Source organism: Pelecanus crispus, chromosome 9 (assembly GCF_030463565.1).
Source record: "Pelecanus crispus isolate bPelCri1 chromosome 9, bPelCri1.pri, whole genome shotgun sequence".
Taxonomy (NCBI): Eukaryota; Metazoa; Chordata; class Aves; order Pelecaniformes; family Pelecanidae; genus Pelecanus; species Pelecanus crispus.
The window spans coordinates 36,983,808-37,003,056 of NC_134651.1; the positions used below are offsets into that span (position 1 = coordinate 36,983,808).

The window sequence follows — 19,249 nt, forward strand, 5'->3', positions numbered from 1 at the left end:
TGTAGAGTCAAACTATGTCTCTATGCTATAGCATTTTTTTTAGAAAACACTTTTAGTCTAATGCCTTGTCAGAAATCATCATTTGGCTGTAAAGCTGTGTTCAGTTGGTCTCCTACTAGAAATAAAAATTTCCTGTAAGCCTTTCTCTTCCATCTTGATGCATAGTCTGGCAGCAGGAAGCCCTCAGCGGATGGATAGCTGTAACAGTCTGCAGCAGAGAAGTGGTGTCATCAGTCTGTGCAATATATTTTAATTTTGTTCAGCCACCATTTGCAAGATTAGGCCGTTCCACATAATGATTTGTCTATTAAGTTTGCAATGGGACGTGAGAGCTGTAGCTCAGCCCAGGCCTGGGCATAATTTCACCTCTAGCAGGGAGAGCCTTGATTGCAAGATCTTTGCATATGAAGCACTTTTTGGAAGGCATGTACTGGATCCCAGTGTTTTGACTTCCTTCCTTCCCTTCATTTCTCTGGTGTTACCCCAGTCCCAGAAGATGGACTTTTCACAAAAATTTGATATTTCACCCCCTTACATTTTAAATGCCTCTACCCTTTGCCAGGCTTGACAAGCCTGCACCTGGGACCTAATATCTTCTTAGTAGACCCAACCCATGGCTGAAATTATAGACCTGTGAAAGCTCAGCCTGGGTGACAAGGCAGAGCAGCCCCAACTAGAACTTCTCTTGCTGAGAGCCTTCAAGTGGCTGCTGGACTAGGTCTTCCCTAGATAGCAGTTAATACCATGGAAAAAACAAGCAATCCAAGAAAGGAAACTGAAGTTTCCCAGACAGATACAGCTTGGAAACAATGACTAACACCAAGTCATTGTCATTTAGGAAGTAACCCAGGAGCATAATTTTTATCAGCTGAATTAATAGAGCACTCATAAGGGCAGGCAATCAGCTGCGTACAAGGGATGAGATGTGGCATTGCAGCTGGCAGAGATGTGTGTGTTTGTGCATGCCACTTGTCCAGTTGTATTGCATCAGTGAGCATCAGCGTTGTGTTGTCGGACTGCTGCGTTTCTGAATCTGTCCTGTGCAGAGTCCACCTTATTCTCATCGCTGGAGCTGAGCACTTGTGGGCCCTTGTACTTAGTAAGTTGGTCTTTTGCACAGAGCTGTATGTAGCTGTTGAGCCATATTCCCACTGACCTGTTTGGGCATGGTTCCACTGACTTCAGTGGCATTACAGCCATTCATGCCACCTGAGAATTGTGCCCATCGTGCTTTCTCAGCAATTTATAATGTGCAACTACTTAAAGGGGGCTTCTTGCCACTTTTTGCATTCTGTTTGTTGTCCTTGGCAGTTGCAAAATTGCTATTGCATCTGGTTAGCAAAGACTGATTAGAGTAGATAACCTCTTAAATGGCTGTAGACATATGCTGGGCTAGGGTTGTGGCTGGCTGTGTGACCCATAAGCTGCTGGTGGGGGCAGGAGAGGTGTTTTTGCTGACAACTAGAAGTAGCTCCGAGGATACCCTAATAGAGTTTGGGATTGGCAGAAGGGTTAGCTGTCAGACAGGGTGTGTTTTTGAAAGCCATTACAAGTGTTGGGTTTGCATCTCTCATCTGGAGGCTTTTGGCATCAGGCATTAGTATAGTTTGCTTAGTTAGCAACTCTGGATAAATCTGTCTTGTTATAGCACTGGGAAAAATTTCATTTTCCTTTTAGTGAATGGTTTGGCTCCAAGATAACTCACCAGTTTGGCTTACTGACGTTTAAAGTGTTATTAGTGGGATTGCAAAGCTGAGGTGTTTAAATTGCACAGCTCTAGACTTCTCCCAGGTAGGGAAGAAACAGAAGAAAATTTCTTCCTTTACAAGAGGAAGTACTGTGCTCAGTCAGTTGGGATGGGAAAGAGAGAAGCTTGTGGGCACGGTGCCAAGGCTTAGTGATGGACAAGGCTTAAGCTAATTCCCATGTTGTGGTTGCTGTGTGAAAAGAGTTGGGCAATTAATCCACAATTTCAGCCCTCAGCATCCAGGCATCTGTTCCCCCTGGTCCTGATGCCATCTTGCTGATTAAGCTTTAGAGAAGTGTGATCCTACTTGTGGCAAAGTTCTCCACCTGTATGGTGGTCTTAGCAGTGTTGAACACAGAACCATGATGCAAAGCACAGTCTCTGCTAATGTGACGTGGAGCTTTCAAGGGAAAAATGTAAGAGGCTTGTATTCCTTTACATGGCTCAAAGTCATTGTATTAAGCACATGGCAAGATTTAGGGAGAGTGGTGGGTGTCTACCTGCTGCAGTAAATTAATTTTGCAGAGTAGAAATTAATACCCTGCAATCCTGAGGACTGCTCTAATCTGTTCCAAGCAGTCGTAGCACCCACTGACTGCTCTGAAGCTCAAAGAGTGGGAGAATTGCCCTGATAACAGCTGCATGCAAAGCAAGATTATCTGCATGACTTCATTTACTGTTTGGAAACCAGGCAGCCTTCATTCAGAATTTGTACAGATGCATCTGCCTTGAATCAGCAGTGCTCCCTACAGTCCATAGCCAAGTAGTCTCACTCCCTGAACCTTGCAGCTTGTGGTGGAGGAGGAGAAGGGAGATTTACACTCTGTGCAAGGCGGGAAGTATATGTCAAATGTAGTCGCAATGAGGCTGCATGGAAAAGCTGCTCAGCTAGCTATAACTAGACCTTTGTGCTGCTAATGAGAAATGCCAGTTAATAAATACTATTAGTCCTTTGTAGAGTCTCACCTTCCCTCCAAGCACTTCGCTTGACAAGCATTAACTAACTCTCACAACTGTCATGTGCTTGGTGGTTGGTTTTGAATCCCGTGCTGCTGATGTGGCACACAGAGGAAGCGACTTGTTTATGATCCCAGGAGTGTAAAATGGCCAGTGCCTGATATTGGGATACTTGTGTCCTAGCTGTACCAGAAGTGATGTTATACAGGCCTAAGCTTCTTTGTGCGCTAAGCCTTACCTCTCCCCTGCCAAAAGAATCTGGTGTGCTTCAAATCTCTTCTAGCTTTTCCTACTTCTGTCTCTCACCCTGTTAGGGTACACGTCACCTTTCCACCTTTTAAGAATTTGAGCTGGGATGTTGAAAGGAATCTACTGGAATTAGATGTTCAAATACTGCTGAAATTCCAGCTTGTGTTCATCAGAAGATCACAGTATTAAATTGTAATTTCCCTTGTCACAGTTGTTAAGATAAAGTGTGCCTCTTTCTTCTGCCAGCCTGAAAGCCTCACAATTGCTCTGGCTGTTGGTAGTGTCTAATTAGTGTAACTTTCTCTGTGGTTTCATCTGTTCCCCACAGTTAAAAAAGCAACAGCAACTAGCAAGTTGTTAAGAAGGATGGTTTAGCTACAGTAATAGGCTTGGTAATTATTTTTGTGACAGTAGTTGTAGACAAGGAAGAAATCACAGCTGTCTAGTCTAATAAGTATCAAAAGTCCTGACAGTGCCTTCTTCCAGTTATCCTTGCTTTAGTCAATTTAATACTGTCAAATACTATTTAAAACTCAACATTTTAGCAGCAGCAATCACTCGCCAAAACTAGCCCCAGAAAAACAGCTATACCCAGGGACTTTAATACCTTTGGGATGTTGGGGCAAGACGGAGAAAAAACAAAATGTTTTCCTAATTTAGAGGCTTGGTGGAAGCAGAATCACATCTATAGCCTGGGTCCTTGGATTATGTCATTAATTAAAGCTTTTTGTTTCAGGGTCAGAAAGGTGATCCTGGGTTGTCGCCTGGAAAAGCTCGCAATGGACAGAAGGTAAGATGTTGCCCAGCGTGCACAGGCGTCAAGGCCATGGTGCGCTTTAAGCCCTGTGCATACACCTGGAGTGAACCCATACTGCAGGCACAAGCATCACAGCTGCTCAAGTAGACTTAGGACTGAAAATAAAGACTTAGACCCTGGATTCAGGAATAAAGAGTGTTAGCTAAGGTATTGACCACAGTGCACTGAAGTACCTGCCGCCACAGCTTTTTGTTGTCGAAGTGTTTATCCATTTTATGCACAATCTGCAGCCCAAACTTAAGTCCCTGCTGCTGCAAGCATGTGGCTACTTAGGCTAGGTGTTTAAACTTAGCACATATAAGATATAGCCACACTTTGCCAGCTCTGGGCATGCAGCTGTAGAAAGAAGCAATCCCAGTGTAAGCGGTAAAAACCTTGAAGGCAAAGGAAAGGGTGTTCTTGCCAAGGAGCTGAGAAACAGTGCTTTGCCTCGCATCACATACACAGCCTACAGCAGATCAGTACTCTGGGAGCAGCCTTGCTGTCTCACTGGTGGAGAAAGGGAGGCTGCTCAGACCATTGCACTGCGAACACATCAGCCCTGCTATGTGATAACCAGAGGCCTTTCCACCAAGGTCTACTCAAATCAACATGAAGCATACAACTGGGAAGTGTAGCTGGTTTCTGAATTTAGCAATTGTTAAGGATCAGAGTTCTGCTAATTCTTTTCAATAAGTTACAACTCCCATTTTTGCTGTTTCACAGCTGAGTGATTTTTACTGAGGCAACAAGGCCTCACAGAAGTCTAGAAATGAATAGAAAAGTGATCAGGTCTCCACAACATCTACCTCAATTAGCTCTTTCATTGGTGCGTGCTCAATACGTCATAACTCATGTCCAGGGCAAGAAGCCTGGTTCTCTTTCTTTCACCATAAGCCTTGTTATAAATGCACAGCTAATAGAAAGCATCAGCCGTGAAGAACTTAGGCCCTTCATTTGAAACCAGATGCCTTGATGAAGCACAGCAAGCCACACATGCAAGATGGAGGGTGACACTAGAAAACATTGAGATGGCTAAGTCTGAAATGATGCTTTTAAGTTAACAGCACGAGATGTCTTTTGAAATTTCTGGTACACTACATTGGAATGGCATCACATGGAAATCATCCACCCGCAGAGTCTGGAACCGTTTTCTTGCAAGCATGCTCAGTGTAAGAAAGGGAGAGAGCCAGATCACTTTTAGCTCATGTTAACAAGGCTTTATTCCTGTTAGCAGTAATAGAAACAGGGAGTTTCCAGCAGGCATTTGGAGTGATGCCTAATTTTCAAGCTAGATACTCCAAATACATTTTCAGTAAGCAGGCACAGTACAGTGGTAGAGACTCTAACGGGGTTCTTGATCCTAATCAGAGGAGGCCAAAATGGGCTTGTACAAATGGACTGGATGCGTAAAGAGATCTCACAGCAAAGCGTTTCTCCGTTCCTATGATGATTTGGGTATGCCAGCTGGGATGTGATGCAATCCCTTTCCAGAAGTACAGGCCACTGAAAAAAACCTCCCACCAGCAGCCTGCAAAGGTTTGAGCCATGTCATATAGGCAGGTTAAATAATTATACCATCAGCGCCATCTGAACAGGAGCTGTGGGCTGAGCCAGTGCAGTAGCATAGTGTGAGAACAGTCACAGGATTTGGCAGGAGGTACCTGTTGTTCTTGTTGCATTTAAAAGCTAAAATTTTCTTGTCTTGGCGATTTAGATGCTTATCAAAAGGCAAATGAAGCATGTGACTGAATGAGATCATTGAAAAAAAGCATTCATTCTGCTGGCAAAAACCTGGACTCTATCAGCAGCTGCCATTAATTAACTGGGTTTATTATTTATATGACCCAGTTAATAGAGATGATGTTTAAATCTACACTTGTTACCCATTCAGTTTTTGAAGGCTTGCAGTTAGAATCAGAAATATCAATAGTTGGGTGCTACTGTCAGCAAAATAATTTCAGTAACAGTATGCTAGGCATAGGGAAAATGTTGCTGAAAATTAATTCAACTTGCTTGCTTCCTACAGGGAGACATGGGCTTGCCTGGTTTGACTGGGTTCCCTGGACCACCTGGTAGGAAGGTAAGAATATATGTTCTTTTCTAGTGAATTACATCACTCTCTTTATTTTAAAATGTTCTCCTCTAACTCTGCCTAAAAGATTTAATTAAGTCCTAGTATCCAACAAAAAAGTCTTATGCCTGTTTTACAGGTGTATAAACTGGGATACAGGCTGAAGCAATTGCCTAAATGCTGTATCAGCAAGACTATGTAGGAGTATGAAATGAAATTCTGAATCCAGGTTTCTGCTCCTTTTTTTGTATTCCTTGTCCCATTGCACAGCATCATCCCTCTACACCCTGACACTGGGTCTTCACCAGCAAGCTGAATTTAGGTCTGGTTCAGCCAATATGTTAACTAAATGATCTACAACCAGCATCAATACTCAAAGGTTGGATTCAGAACAGGTTTAGGCATCCCAAGGAAACCTTGACTGTCCCTCCTGGTAAAGCACCTTTCAAACAAAGTATCTGCATGCCTTCCCTCTATTTTGCTTGGAGACTGGCAGCACTAGCCAGGTTTTACTTTATTTGCTTCTATATTGGTGTTTCAACTTCATTAACATCACCAACATACCTATGCCTAGAAAAGGCCGTGTAGGGTTAGAGCACAAGATCCATCCCTGCCTTCATGTTGCAGCAGTGTGTGTGCTTGTATTTATGCATGCAAGCCTGCACAGCAATACCTTAGCAATCCATACCTTGAGCTCACATCTTTTATATATCAAGGACACTTCAGCTGACCTTCCAGTTCCAGGCTGTGTTGGTAGGTGGGTTTGGTTTTTTGGAAGCTGGACCTATTGCAGGGACCTGTTTGATAGTTGGGCTCAGCAGACACGACTCCCCTTCCTAGCAAGCCAATACTGACGTAGCTAAGCTGAACAGTTAAAATTAGCATCTTGTTTCAATCACTTCATCAGTCAATGTGCCGTTGAAGATATACTGTTCTTCAGACCAATTAGCTGCACACAAACACCTGCTCAGGTATGCCTTAAGACTCTGGGGACAGAAAGAAGGTGTGGAGGAGGCTGAAAGAAACCCTCCCTCTCCATAATTGTTTGTTGTATGCTTTATACTGGAATGAAATTGCCAAAAGTAGGGGTTGTGTTCATTTTTCTGCTCCCAAGGCTGGTCATGCTTGGGGTGCTGTGTGGAGCTAGGAGCAATAGAGTGATTAATTACCGATGTTTTGCTGTCACAAACAAGTTCTAACAAATAGGGTGCAAAGAATACCGTTTTCCTGGTGTAACAGCTCATAAAACAAAACCTGGTGGTTACGACCAGCAAAATGCAATGTCAGGAGTGCAAGGACTCATAGTGAAAAAAATGGAGAAGGAATAGGAGATTGAACAAACATTCCTGAGTTCAGCACATGGTCTTCACATCTGATTTCGGCTCCCCCAGGACAGGGCAAAGGCAGGGATATGGTTCTGTTTCTTCAAGTAAGGAGCAAGTTGGATGCTGAAATTTTTCCTTTGGTGCAGCTTAAAAAAACCACCTCCCAGTAGCACTAGTCTGGCAGTGTTTTTGGTGTAACCTGGCTTTTATTAGCATCCTGCATTAAGAAAAAATTTACAGCTGTTGGAGAAATGTTCGGAAAAAATCTTTTTTTATCTGGATTCCCTGCTGGCATTCTCCCAGTGAAAATACGCGGGTGTTTGGCTGAAGGTGGGCAACACATCTTTGCTACCAGAAAACAGCGACGCCTTGGAAATGGACATCCCTCCTGCTCACTCCATGGAGGGACTGTGAAAAGAACTCGAAGGGCTTTGATCTGAAAACACCATGTAGAAACTTTCAAATAGGCAAAATATTTCACCAGGGGAAACAAAATACTTTTCCCATTAAATGAAACAACTGGCTCAGCAGCATGAGCTGGAGCCACAACCAAGCAGTGTATGGTTTTGGATAGTGTGGCTCACACTGCAGTGCCTGCCTTGTGGATGCAGACCTTTGCTCTTTGTAGGGTTGGGGAGTCTGATCTCAGAGCACCCCCTAAGTCATTTTGCTTGCACCCAGCTACAAGTATATGAAACTGCCTTTCAAGGAGCAGATGTAATTCTCATCCTCTCCACACAGAGCAAATGTTGGTTTTGCTGACCAGCAGTTCTTGGGAATGGTGGCGGGACTTGGCTGTCCGCTCTGCCCTTCCCTCTGGTGCTTACGAGGTGTCTGTGGGCTTTGTTGGCTTTTGGTTGTAGGCTGCAGACTACAGCTGCCTTGCAGATACATCTCAGGAGAGCAACTGCATCATTGCTCCCAGCCTCCTAGCTGTGGAGGAGAAAATGGTGGTAGCAAAGTGCAAGACTGTAGAAGAAAGCAGCAGTGAGAGGGAAAAAGTTTTGTTAAAGTCACTCAGAGAGTAAAGACAGAGCTGGGAATTGGTCAGTGCTTCAAAACACATCCTGTCATGCAGATCTCATTCACTGGTCTCTTTACTCTTCACATTTCCTATCAAAGTGCAGGATGATCCTTTTTAGCTAGGAGAGTGGATTATAAATATCATCACAGATGAGTAAATTCTTCACTGGAGTGCAATTTCCTTTCTAAATCACAGCCCTTTGTGCTGAGCACCCTGTAATCATCAGGAAGTGTTTAGACAAAAGAGCAAATGCAGTTGTTTTCATACCCTCTGCCCTGTCATTTTAGTGCTATTTGAAAAGGGTTTTAGCAGGTAAATACTTTCACGTTGCAGCCAACTTTAGCATACACAAGCTTTTCTGTTTTCTCCTCACTATAATTAACCTGAGGCAGAAATAACTGCAGTATACTATAAACACACACACATTCAAAGCTTCCCAGAGCTCATTATATATAGTGAGAAGGATATTTAATAGGATGCAACAGTAGTAGAGTGTCTACATATTTAACTTGTGCCATTCACTCACCATTATAGAGGTAGCAACGCAGTGCTTAGTGCACATATTAGCTCAGGACGTGCTTTGAGCATCTCAGGGGGCTATCATCTAACCACCTGCTCTGGGTGGACATTGCAGGCTTGAAGTGCCTGTCCTGCAGGAACCCAATCAGAGCAGAATGATTTGGAACAGGCACCTCTTTCTTATCAGTGGAGGGAGCGAGACATGTCTAAGTTTTTGTATCCATGGAAGTAGGTGCTCCAGCTGTCTGGAGACAAATGTAGTTCCTGCTCCAGGCTGTGGCTGGAGGAGCTGGGCAGAGGCCCCAGGAGGAAACCCCATGGGCTCCGTGCTAAATCCCAGCACGTCTGGAGATGCTGAACCCAGGGCTGTTTCTGTTGGCAGCTCTGTCCGGGGGGGACAGGCCAGAACAGACGCTCTCTGTCTGCACAATGCCCTGCTGGTCCACGCTCCAGGCATGGGTGATACTGATACTGGGCCTTCCACACCCAGGTGGGTCTGGACCTTCACAATGTGCCTTCACCTTCAGGTTAGACCCCCAACCAGGGTGGAGCATGCCCCCTCCTTTCTGCTGATGCTGAGCCTCTGTCGAGGAGCCAGGGAGAGGATAAGCAAAAGAGGATCTCCTGGGGCAGATTCCTGGAGAGGGGCAGGGAGTCCCGTCTGCTGGTCCTGCTCCAAGAGCTGCTGAGACACTTCTAAGTAGGAGCCACTGGCTGAAATGCACCAAGAGCACTCAGGACCTTCTAGGCGGTTCAAATAAGGGCCAGCCAGTAGCCAGATGGTCTTCTAGGTCAGCCACCACCTTCTCAGGGGGTGCAGCTCAGTCAAAAGACCAGGTTGTGATACATCAGCAAGGCCAAGAAGGAGAGAATCAATGAAAAGGGAATCAACGTTTTTCCAGGCCAAAATGTCTGAAATAATGAGCAAGGAGGAATGCAAAGGGGAGTGGGTAGTAGCCAGGATGGCTGAGAGCATTGCATACCTCCGCCAGCAAAGGCTTAGGCTGCAGGTCTAGAATAGCCCATGGGAAGAATAAAAAAGCCGTTAAGCAGAGGTGTGGACCTGGGAGCAGAAACAGGCCTGGGTTCATCTGGTGAGTGAAGCGAAAGGCCAAGGCCTCAGCCACGCCAGGGTTTGGTTATGGCTTCCAGAGCAAGGGGTGCTCCCTTGTGGGTTTTGCAGACAGGCAATGCGTGCCGGGAGCCCTGGCCGGGGACAGGGTGCGTAGCAGAGACTGAGTTACGATTAGCAGTTGTAACCCACCCTGAAAGCATTTTGTTGTTTTTGTAGTATTTGTGCAAGGCTTGTTTCTTGTTTATTTTCTCTCTCCATTTGTTTCAAGTTGAATTTTCTGCCCTTTTTTTTAATCTTGCTGGTAGCCCAGCTAAACAGTCATCTCTGTAACTGAATTTAATCTTCTAATCTGCTCTGACTCTACTTGATGGAAACGAGTTTGTTTTAAACAGCTGAAGCAAGATAATAAAGGAGAGGGAAAAAAAAATTCTGAAGCACCTGTCACTTGCAGAATTTACTCAGTATTTGAAGAGAGCTCTAGGTAAATCCTGGAGAAAGCAAACTCTCTTAAAATACATACTGATCAGTCCGCAGTTGAACAGGCTACCTTTGTCTGACTCCAGTGTCTGCTTCTCAAAAAAAAAAAAAAAACCAAACCCAAAACTGAAAAACTGAAGGAGGTTTATGAAAGACCTGCAAGAGTGATTTGAAGCCTGTAACATTTGCCAGCTAGCAAGCTGGATTAAGAAACTCATTCTAATTAGTTCAGCAGAGAGCAGGTTAAGAGACAGCTTGCTCACCATTTTAAGTAGCTTCATGTTGAAGGACTGTGGATCTTGTCATACCTTGTAATAATTAGATTAGAAAAGCTGGAAGGTAGACAGAAACTAGAAACAAAATTGAAGTTTCCTGTGACAGTAAATGGTTATTTCGGTGTTTCTTATGGCATTTCAAGTTCTAAAGTGAAAGTGAGCACTCTGAAATATGAGTGACTCATGTTGTGTAGTCCCCCAACTTGCCCAAAGCCAACGTTTTACCCTACAAGCCTGTGGTTTCCTAAGGATCAAGGATAGCTTTGCTAAAGGTGTAGATTACAAATAGATCTGAGCATAGATACAACTCTAAGTCTGTTCATGGAACAAGTCATTCCTGAGTAACCATCAGGCCAGACCCCAGCGGATGCAGGCTGCTGCTGCTGCACTGTGTTGCAGCAGAGTCTGGGAAGATTGGGGAAGATTGGCAGGGTTTGGGTGATGCAAGCACAAAGCCACACATTAAAAGTTTGCGTGATTGTGTAGTGCTATCCCATATCTAAAGAGCTGCTTCTCCTCAGAACTTTACTCCCACCTGCAAAGAGAAATTCAAACCAAAACTAGATTTTTTTTTTTTTTCTCATTCCTCTCTTCCATCCTATTTCAACAGGGTTATAAAGGCTACCCTGGACCACCAGGTCACCCTGGAGACCAGGTAGGTTTTCCCAGTTTCCAACACTGAACATTTAGAGAGGGATGTATTTGCTGACTGATGCTAGTTTGGATCGTGGACAGCCAGCTCCTTCCAGGGGCAGATTGGTACACACAGGGGATGCGCAATGAACTCCTGTACTGCCGGCAGCTGTGCACATACACTGACCGAGCATCAGCAGGTTGGTGGGAGGAGACTGCCTTGGAGTTTCTAAATTTAATTTCTAATTTTTATTGCTCAACCATGTTAAGTTTACGTGGTGGAAGAAATACCAGCCTACCCTACTCCCCCTTTATTTTTCCTTTTACATTAATTTCACCTGGAGTTTACTAACCACATCATATTAAGTACTAACATGTAATTCCCCTCCCATTCTCCCTCTCCCCTTTTCTCCCCCCTCTTTATTTGGTTAAGTCTGATGTTTGCAGTTCAGGAAAAAAAAAGGCAATGAATAGCAGGCCCTGTTAGCAATGATGTTAAAGGATATTATACATGAATCCATCTAGTTTTGAAGAATTTTGGCAGTGCTCCCCCACCAGTAAAACGGTTCCATATGCCAGATATAGATGCAGCCTTACACCTTCTCTTAGCCTTCTTGTTTCAAACTATCTGCTACTTTTACTGCAGATGGAGGGAGAAGGAGAAACAGAAACACTTGCTTCATGCATGGATGCTATTGACTTGGCTTCTGTGTGTTTTCCCCCTCATTAATTTATTCCACTGTCTACCCTTAATATTTTCTTCCTCTCTATAAATTTGCATCAGGTTAATCTATTCTACCCTCTTTTGCCCCCAGCTCAAAGAATGAAGCAGCTAAAAAGGCTTCCCAAGTGTGACATTCACCTTACCTTCTGTGCCTTTTCTTTTTTCTTTCCAAAGGGCGAACGAGGACCAGATGGAAGTCCAGGTGCCAAAGGTTATCCTGGCAGGCAGGTGCAGTAAATCTCATCGTGCTGTGCACAGACTAGGGATTTGGGTGTGCAGGTAGCTAAATATATGCCCTGCTAAATACATGTCCCACTAAAGACAGTGCAGACCTTTAGAATGTCTGAATACTTTCCTTTTTCCCTCCTCAAGATGCTGTATCAATGACATGGCCTTTCAACTCTGGAGGACACTAAGGTTGTTAGAACATATTTTATGATGGCTAAAACCTGAATTTCTATAGCAAAATCTGACAAATTTTTGCTTCAGTATAACAACAGGGAAAAAAACTAAACAGCAAAGCAGAGAAACATGCCTGCAAGCTGCTAACCCTTCACTTTTAGGCACATTTTACATCTAATGTTGAACATGTTAGAAATCTGGGACAGAAGAGGGTGTATTACCTAAAGAAAAGATTTAGATGAACTCTCATTAGTAAAATTCAGTAGCATAATCATATCTATACATACATATAGATTTATACATAAAATGTAAAATATACATATTAATTAAAAAAACATATAATAACATAAAAACATAAAAAATCATATTTGCAGCTGCAGAAAAGGTGATGAAAGAAAACCAAGTCTTTGTTTTCATTCTGAAAAAAAAGCACAAAGACAACTTTAGGAATGGAGGAGCGTGCAAAGGAAAATGGATCAGGACTGGACACTTTATTGTGTTACTGACGTGAGATGCTGAGTAGCAGGAAGAAAATTAAGAGGAATAATTTGTAAGACCCTAAATGGAATCTGCTGGAGGGCAAAAGACCAGGCCCTGTAACATTTTACAGTGAAATGAGTTTGTTGTGGTTTTCTAAAATGGACACATTAATGTTGGATTCCGCTACATTTATATTTAAGTACCTAGCTAAGAGGCTAGGCAGACGTCAAAGACCCCAAGCAGTCTGTCATGAGTCTTTCAGACTTCTCACAAGTTTGTATGTGAGTTTTTACCCAGATGTGCAGGTTATTGGACTAAACATGAACTAGATAAGCAGAACTAGTCTGCATTCCCTCTGCCTCAGACTAGTTCAAATTTGAAATTAAATTGATACCTCACTTCGCAAATTTTAGGTGGAATATACAGATATGCACTGGAGAGCATGGAAGATAGAACTGGATGAGAGTTTTATGCACCTGATTAAATGCTCCATTCATACTCTGAAAGACTGTTAGAGATTTGCATGCCAAAGAATCTCTTAGGTGTGAATGTATGTTAGATGACTAATATGAAGTGGTCCAAGCTATATTGGTCATACAAGGTTAATGAATGCTGTTTAGCAATTCACAGCAGTGTTCTGCCCATCAGATAAGCAGGGTGAAATCTTTGCGCTTGACATATGAAGAACAAAAGTGCTTTCTTAAAATGTGGTTTGGGTCAGGAAAGTGACTTTTTTTTTAAGGCAGCTTTTTTCAGCATATCTGAATGCTGTGTGTATCCAGCATCAGAGCTGTTTACTTTACTGAGATTTTACTACTTGTTACTCCTGTCAGCTGTGCTGGCTCTGCAGTGCTACGGGAGAGAGAGCTTGGCTCTGTTTTGCACATCATAGGCAGAATTGTTAACTTCACCCTGATGGCTGAAATCTTTGGCAACGATGCATGAGCCAGGAAAGAGCACAACCTGACTTTCAGATCCCAGGCTGAGTGTGCGGTGCTGCCAGCTAAAGAAAACATGGACTTAGCCCCTTTCCCCCCTACCCCCCTTCCAAAAAAGCCCAACAACATTTGAAAGTAGAAAAAAATGGACCTGGAAACCTGCTAGAAGACAATAAACATGAAAATTCATTATGCATTTTTACAGGGTTCTTTTTCACAGTACTTTAATTGAGCAGCAGTAGGCATAGAAGTAGAATGAGGAATGTATTTTCAGTTCTTTCCATAGCTGTTGATGCTGCAAAGGGTCAGAGTTATGCAGTACCTGCACTGCGAAGTGACTTTGTAGGCTGTAGAAATTTGAGGGGCTTTCTCACTGCATCAGGGCCGGCCTGTGTTCCCTAAACAAGTATTGAAATACATTTGTCATTTGCTATGCATCTGTTCAGTTAGGCAGGAAAATTAATCAAGAGCTGTTGGGTACAGAGCATCACTGTACGTCGCATCTGAAGTGTAATGCTACCTCTGTGCACCCTGCTGCATTAGCCTTTTTGGTCTTTATGATCAGAAATCTCTACTTCAGCCCTGGGGAAGGCTCGCTATGTGCAGCGGTCTCAGATTCTGCAGAGTCTCAGCTCCCCAACAATGGGAGATTTGTTATTTGTATCATTTTGTCCTTTTTTCTCCTTTGTTGATACGCTTTGGACTCGGCACTGAAAGCAGAACCATGCAGGGACAGTGCTAGGGATTTGGCACTGCTCATAAGGTTAAGTTAAAGCCTGTCCACATTTGTCTTTGTTTTTTCCCTTCTGTTCTAGGGCTTACCTGGCCCCATAGGGGAGGCGGGTCCAAAAGGCAGTCGGGTAAGCAGCCTTTCATTTGTCTTTTCTCTACTTGTTTTTACCAAAGGCTTCTCAAGAAACTTTATGCTTAATTTTGCAATCCTGAGACTAGTTCCTTTAATTTGTTGGATTCAGGGGATTTGAACTGCACGTCGCTTGTTTATTGAAGCACTGCTAAATTTTTTAAATTAAACATGTAATGTACCAAGATCAAAGTTCACCAATAGTGCTGATGATACAAAGTCAACCCCTCAGAGCTCACATTGCAGGAGAGGAAAGAATGGCATACAAATTTCTAACAAAGTCTGAACTTTCTGCAAGCCCCATCTCCCAAAGGCCTCTTTAGTTTCAATAAGTGTGGCTCAGCGGTCTTTGACCATGCTGAATATGGGCTCTTTTGGGTATAGTCCTGAGTTTGGGAGTGATTTATATCATTATGGAGAATAGTAAGCCAGCATCTTGAAGCCATGTGCAAGTACTAACATTAATATCTCTGTTCTGCCTGGTTTTGCTCACCAAATTGAGTTGCTGGGGGTTTACTCTCACTGCAAAATATTTTTTTTTTTTTTTTTTACCAATTAAGACTCTCGTTAATCACATTTTATTCTTTTCCTGCAATTATAAATTCACAATGAGATTCTCAGCCAATAAAATCCCCCCTTTCCCTAACATGTGATGCTTTCTCTATATGCAGTAAATTTAACCAGCTGGCTTTCATCACTTGCAAAACTGCAAGGAATAAACAAATGCTGACCCTGTAGCTAGCAGTATTCCTGAGCTGGGAAGGGAGATGGCACATTCAATGTCCTGCAGGACAGAGGAAGATCTGAGATAGCACAGCTTGCTCAATTCTGCAAGTGATAAAGTTTTCCCTGGTGCATCTGTTTCACTGGCCTAACCAGGACCTCATGTAATTGTCATGCGATAGATCTGCAGAATGTAAGACTTGAAAATTATTTTCCACTTTGCACCCCCGAGTGCTGAGGACTGAAATATTTATAGCTTCCCAAGAAAGCCATTTCTCAGTTCAATTGCAGTCAATCAGAAATGGGTACTAAGGTGAGATATCTGCATTCTGTGGATTGAGGGAGCCAACTGTGGACTCTTCTCCATCCCTCACCTCTATTTTTTCTTCTGCAGGAAGTAGTTCAGGCGTTACATAGTTTGTCTTCAGGAGGAAAAGGCAGACAGCATCATTTTAATGTAGCCATGTTTCCCGGCTAGGTATCACCCCTAAAGGAAGCGCAACCTAAAGGGAACAATGGACTGGTGAAAAAATTTGGTGGGGTTGACAGTAAGAGATTTAGCAATGATGGAGAAAGAAAGATGAGAGAAAATCAGTGTTAACGCTTGGCTCTTGTAACAGTGAGGTGCCACTGAGGGGGCTCCCTGCTGAAATTCACTTCCTCTTGATTCTGCATGTTTGGCACAAATTAGTCCTTTGCAAAGGACCAGCACACAAGGTAACTTTGTACTAACTGCTGAGCAAAGAGGATTAAACACAAGGCTTCAATTGTTGCAAGGGAAGGGAAATGTAGCATTTGTGTCCTGTCGGAGCAGGATCCCAGGGCCGTAGCGAAATGTCACGTCCTTGAAAACGCCACGCCTGCTGATGAGTGTGAAAGGAGCAGATTTTATGTGAAACACATTGGTGCAAAGGAGGCTTCTTTACAGTTGGGTGTCAGAGGATATGTACGTGTGTACAAGCTGAGCCTCGTACGCCAATCCTAAGAGCCTGAAATGGCACACTCAGCCTCTCCATGCCCTGGCAGGGCCCTCGGTGCTTGGCTTGACAAAGTGTTTGCAAAAGGTCTTGGTGGTGCAACAGAGTTTGCAGGGAAAGGCTTTAGGCAGAATTGTTACTGATTGGCTCCTCTCAGCAGCAGGGTGGTCGGCAGCCCTGCATGCCAGGAGAAGGTGGTGTTTGCGTGAGAAGGGGCTGCAGTGTGCGACCACCATGTATCACAAGACAAGCAGAAACATCTTGGTACAACAGGACATTTTCACAGCAGAGTTGGGAATGAGTGCCAAAGGCAGGGAAAGAGCCCTTGGAGAGACGAAAGGAGGTGTAGGCATCTGGATTACTTTTACTATCACTCTTGCTAACCTTGAACCAAGCTCCGTTTCCCTCAGGTACACTCGGAGCCAGCCCAGGTAGGTTTCTTCTTGCTGGCCTCTTCTTGCCTGGAGTCCTCATGATCCCTGGTGTGAGGGTATGTGCCCTTGGACTACATCGTGGAAGCCAGCACCATGCAGTCCATGGGCATATACACTTGCCTCAAGGTTTATTTCATCACGGCTGCCATTGACCAACGCTGGAGGATGCTTTGCTGTTCAGGAAAGACAGACTGACTGGTTGCTAGTGCAGAAATGTATTTGACTACTTGTTTCCTCTTTTCTTTAGGGATATATTGGTCTCCCAGGATTATTTGGGCTACCAGGGGCTGACGGAGAACGAGTGAGTATTTTGTGAAGAAAACCTTGGTGTCTTGCTTGAATACCGTTCTTCAGAGCCTGTTTTAACCTTCTCTATCCCTTGTTCCTGAGGAAAGAGGCAAGCATGCCTAATGTTTAACTGTGCCTCCTTTAGCCTGTTTCTACCCTTGCATGAAGACCTGTGTCCATGTATGTTGTTGGTGTTCAGGTCAGGAAAACCTAGGCTTCAGACAGGATCATCAGACCTTACTGTTGAGTAGAGAGGAGTTTTTCTGTATTTCCTTCTCTGAAAAACCTGCCTTCCTCCTCACCCTTACTAGCTCATCTTAGTGGGATGGGGCTGGGGGGGAGAATGTACATGGAAGTTCCCTGCTCCCACAGGAGTGACATCCCAGCCTCAATGTCCCAGCATTTTGGGTGTCCAACTGGAGGTGTCTGGAAAGAGCCTGGCTCTTGGAAGGGACAGTGCCTGGGGCTTTCTGACAATGGCTTTCCTTCCAGTTGCGTCAAGTTAGGCAGTCAAGACTGGGGCCTGTGGACAGGCAGCTGTGGCTGCTGTTCCCATGTGTCCTCACTTCCCCCCATCCTTCTCATTGTGCCTTCTCCAAACCCATGTGTTCAGAGCTTTGCAGGACTTCCCTTGCTTTTTTGCTCTTCTACCCCATGTCCCCCCACCTGCCTGATCTCTACCCATCCAAGGACCCCCTCTTCCCACTGCAAGAGCTCCTAAGGAAGGTCACTGTAAGATGAAGACTGTTTTATTCCAGCTTTTTCTCCCTCAAATGCAAGCTCCAGAAACAAGAGATGCCTCGGGAGCATGTGGGAGTGTGTGTGTGCCTGCCTGGGAGGGGAGTACCCTATACTAGAGTCGCTGATTTAATGCTTGTATAACTAAATAAGAAACATAAACAGAAGTTCTGCAGCGAGTGCCTTGGCAGTGGCCTTCATTCGGTTCCAGACCAGTAGCTTAATGACTGCTCCTGCTAAGCACAGCTTCAGCCTGTTGCCCTGGGTGTGGATGATGCCTGCATGTGTCCTCAGGGAGGGCCGTAGTTAGTGGGTGAAGGTTAATTGTCTTCTGCTCTCGCAGCTGACTGCAAGTAGCTGACATTTTGATTCCTGAACAATGCCACAGTCATTAGCCTGTTTTGCGTTCCCCTTTCTCTTCCAGTTTTGTTTTGTGTTGTTGGTTGGCTGTTTGCTTTCTCAACCAGACCTATAATTTTTTTTCCTCTGTGTGTTTTCCTTGCAGGGGATCCCTGGAGTTCCTGGGAAGAGGGGCAAGATGGGTAGGCCGGTAAAGTTTTTCCTCGTCTATTATGCAGACCTTGTTGAATGAAACTGGAAACAAAACATCTGGCTTTTGGCCGGGTTCCTTCATATCTTCTGATGGGAACTAAATAGGGAGATCAAACAAACCTTTCCATGTCGCTTTTCTCAAGCAGGAAGAAAACTGAAGATACAAATATTGTTCTCTTTCTTTCTTCCATGCTCTGCTCGCTTCACAGGCATTTTTCTTCTTTTTCACAGTCTCTATGCTCCCTTGGATCTTGCACTTCTCAGATTCTCTTCTGCAATGTGTTCCCCTGTCCTCCCTCTGTCCATCCCCTTCCCTGAAGGCACTTTTTAATTCCCCATCATGATTGCAGTGTCCCAGGTGTCTGTGCTCACTCTGTTACATCTACTGCTCTGTGCTCCCACCAGTCCCATCACATTTACCTCTTTTTGCTGTGATTCTCTCCAACCCTTGTACTATCCTGGCTTGTACAATGTGAGTTCACTTTTGTATAGAAACCTTTTTGTCCTTGGTGGTGGTACAGAGTTAACGCAGTAACAGATCAGATGAAGACATGTTTGAGCAGCAAGGAGACCAGGTAGATTTGAGAGCTTGGCCAGGAGGAAGAGGTGTTTGCAGGTAGGGCTGAATACAAGCTGGAAACTGAGAGAGCTGCGTAGAAGGGGGTTTGTGCTGACTGTAGCAAAAAGCAAAATTAAAGCAGGTGGGAAAAGTACTGAAATTAGTAGGGGAAACAGGGAAAGTACTGAAAGGAAAGCCTTTCCCACATCAGCCTTCTTCCAAGCAATTGCATGTGCTTCCTTTAGCAAAATGTACAAAGTTTTTTGCTCCAGGAGTCAGCAGAGAGATCAGGCACGTTCATGCTCTGGTGTGTCTCATTGCCTTTGCACCTTGTCCTTCATGTTAGCCTGAGTTTCTCTCGATCTCCTGACATCATTGTACTCACAGGCTCCTTGTAAAATGTCCACTCACCCACACATGG

General features: G+C 44.2%; 1 protein-coding gene across 1 annotated transcript in view; it reads left to right on the forward strand.

Annotated features, from left to right (window-relative positions):
- The window catches only part of COL27A1 (collagen type XXVII alpha 1 chain), a 195,937-nt gene that overhangs the window by 67,881 nt on the left and 108,807 nt on the right, over positions 1 to 19,249 (forward strand). The window contains exons 6-12 of the mRNA XM_075716921.1: positions 3,690 to 3,743; positions 5,779 to 5,832; positions 11,129 to 11,173; positions 12,050 to 12,103; positions 14,511 to 14,555; positions 16,939 to 16,992; positions 18,223 to 18,267. Coding sequence (XP_075573036.1) covers positions 3,690 to 3,743; positions 5,779 to 5,832; positions 11,129 to 11,173; positions 12,050 to 12,103; positions 14,511 to 14,555; positions 16,939 to 16,992; positions 18,223 to 18,267 — 351 coding nt within the window. The remainder of the gene's footprint in view (positions 1 to 3,689; positions 3,744 to 5,778; positions 5,833 to 11,128; positions 11,174 to 12,049; positions 12,104 to 14,510; positions 14,556 to 16,938; positions 16,993 to 18,222; positions 18,268 to 19,249) is intronic.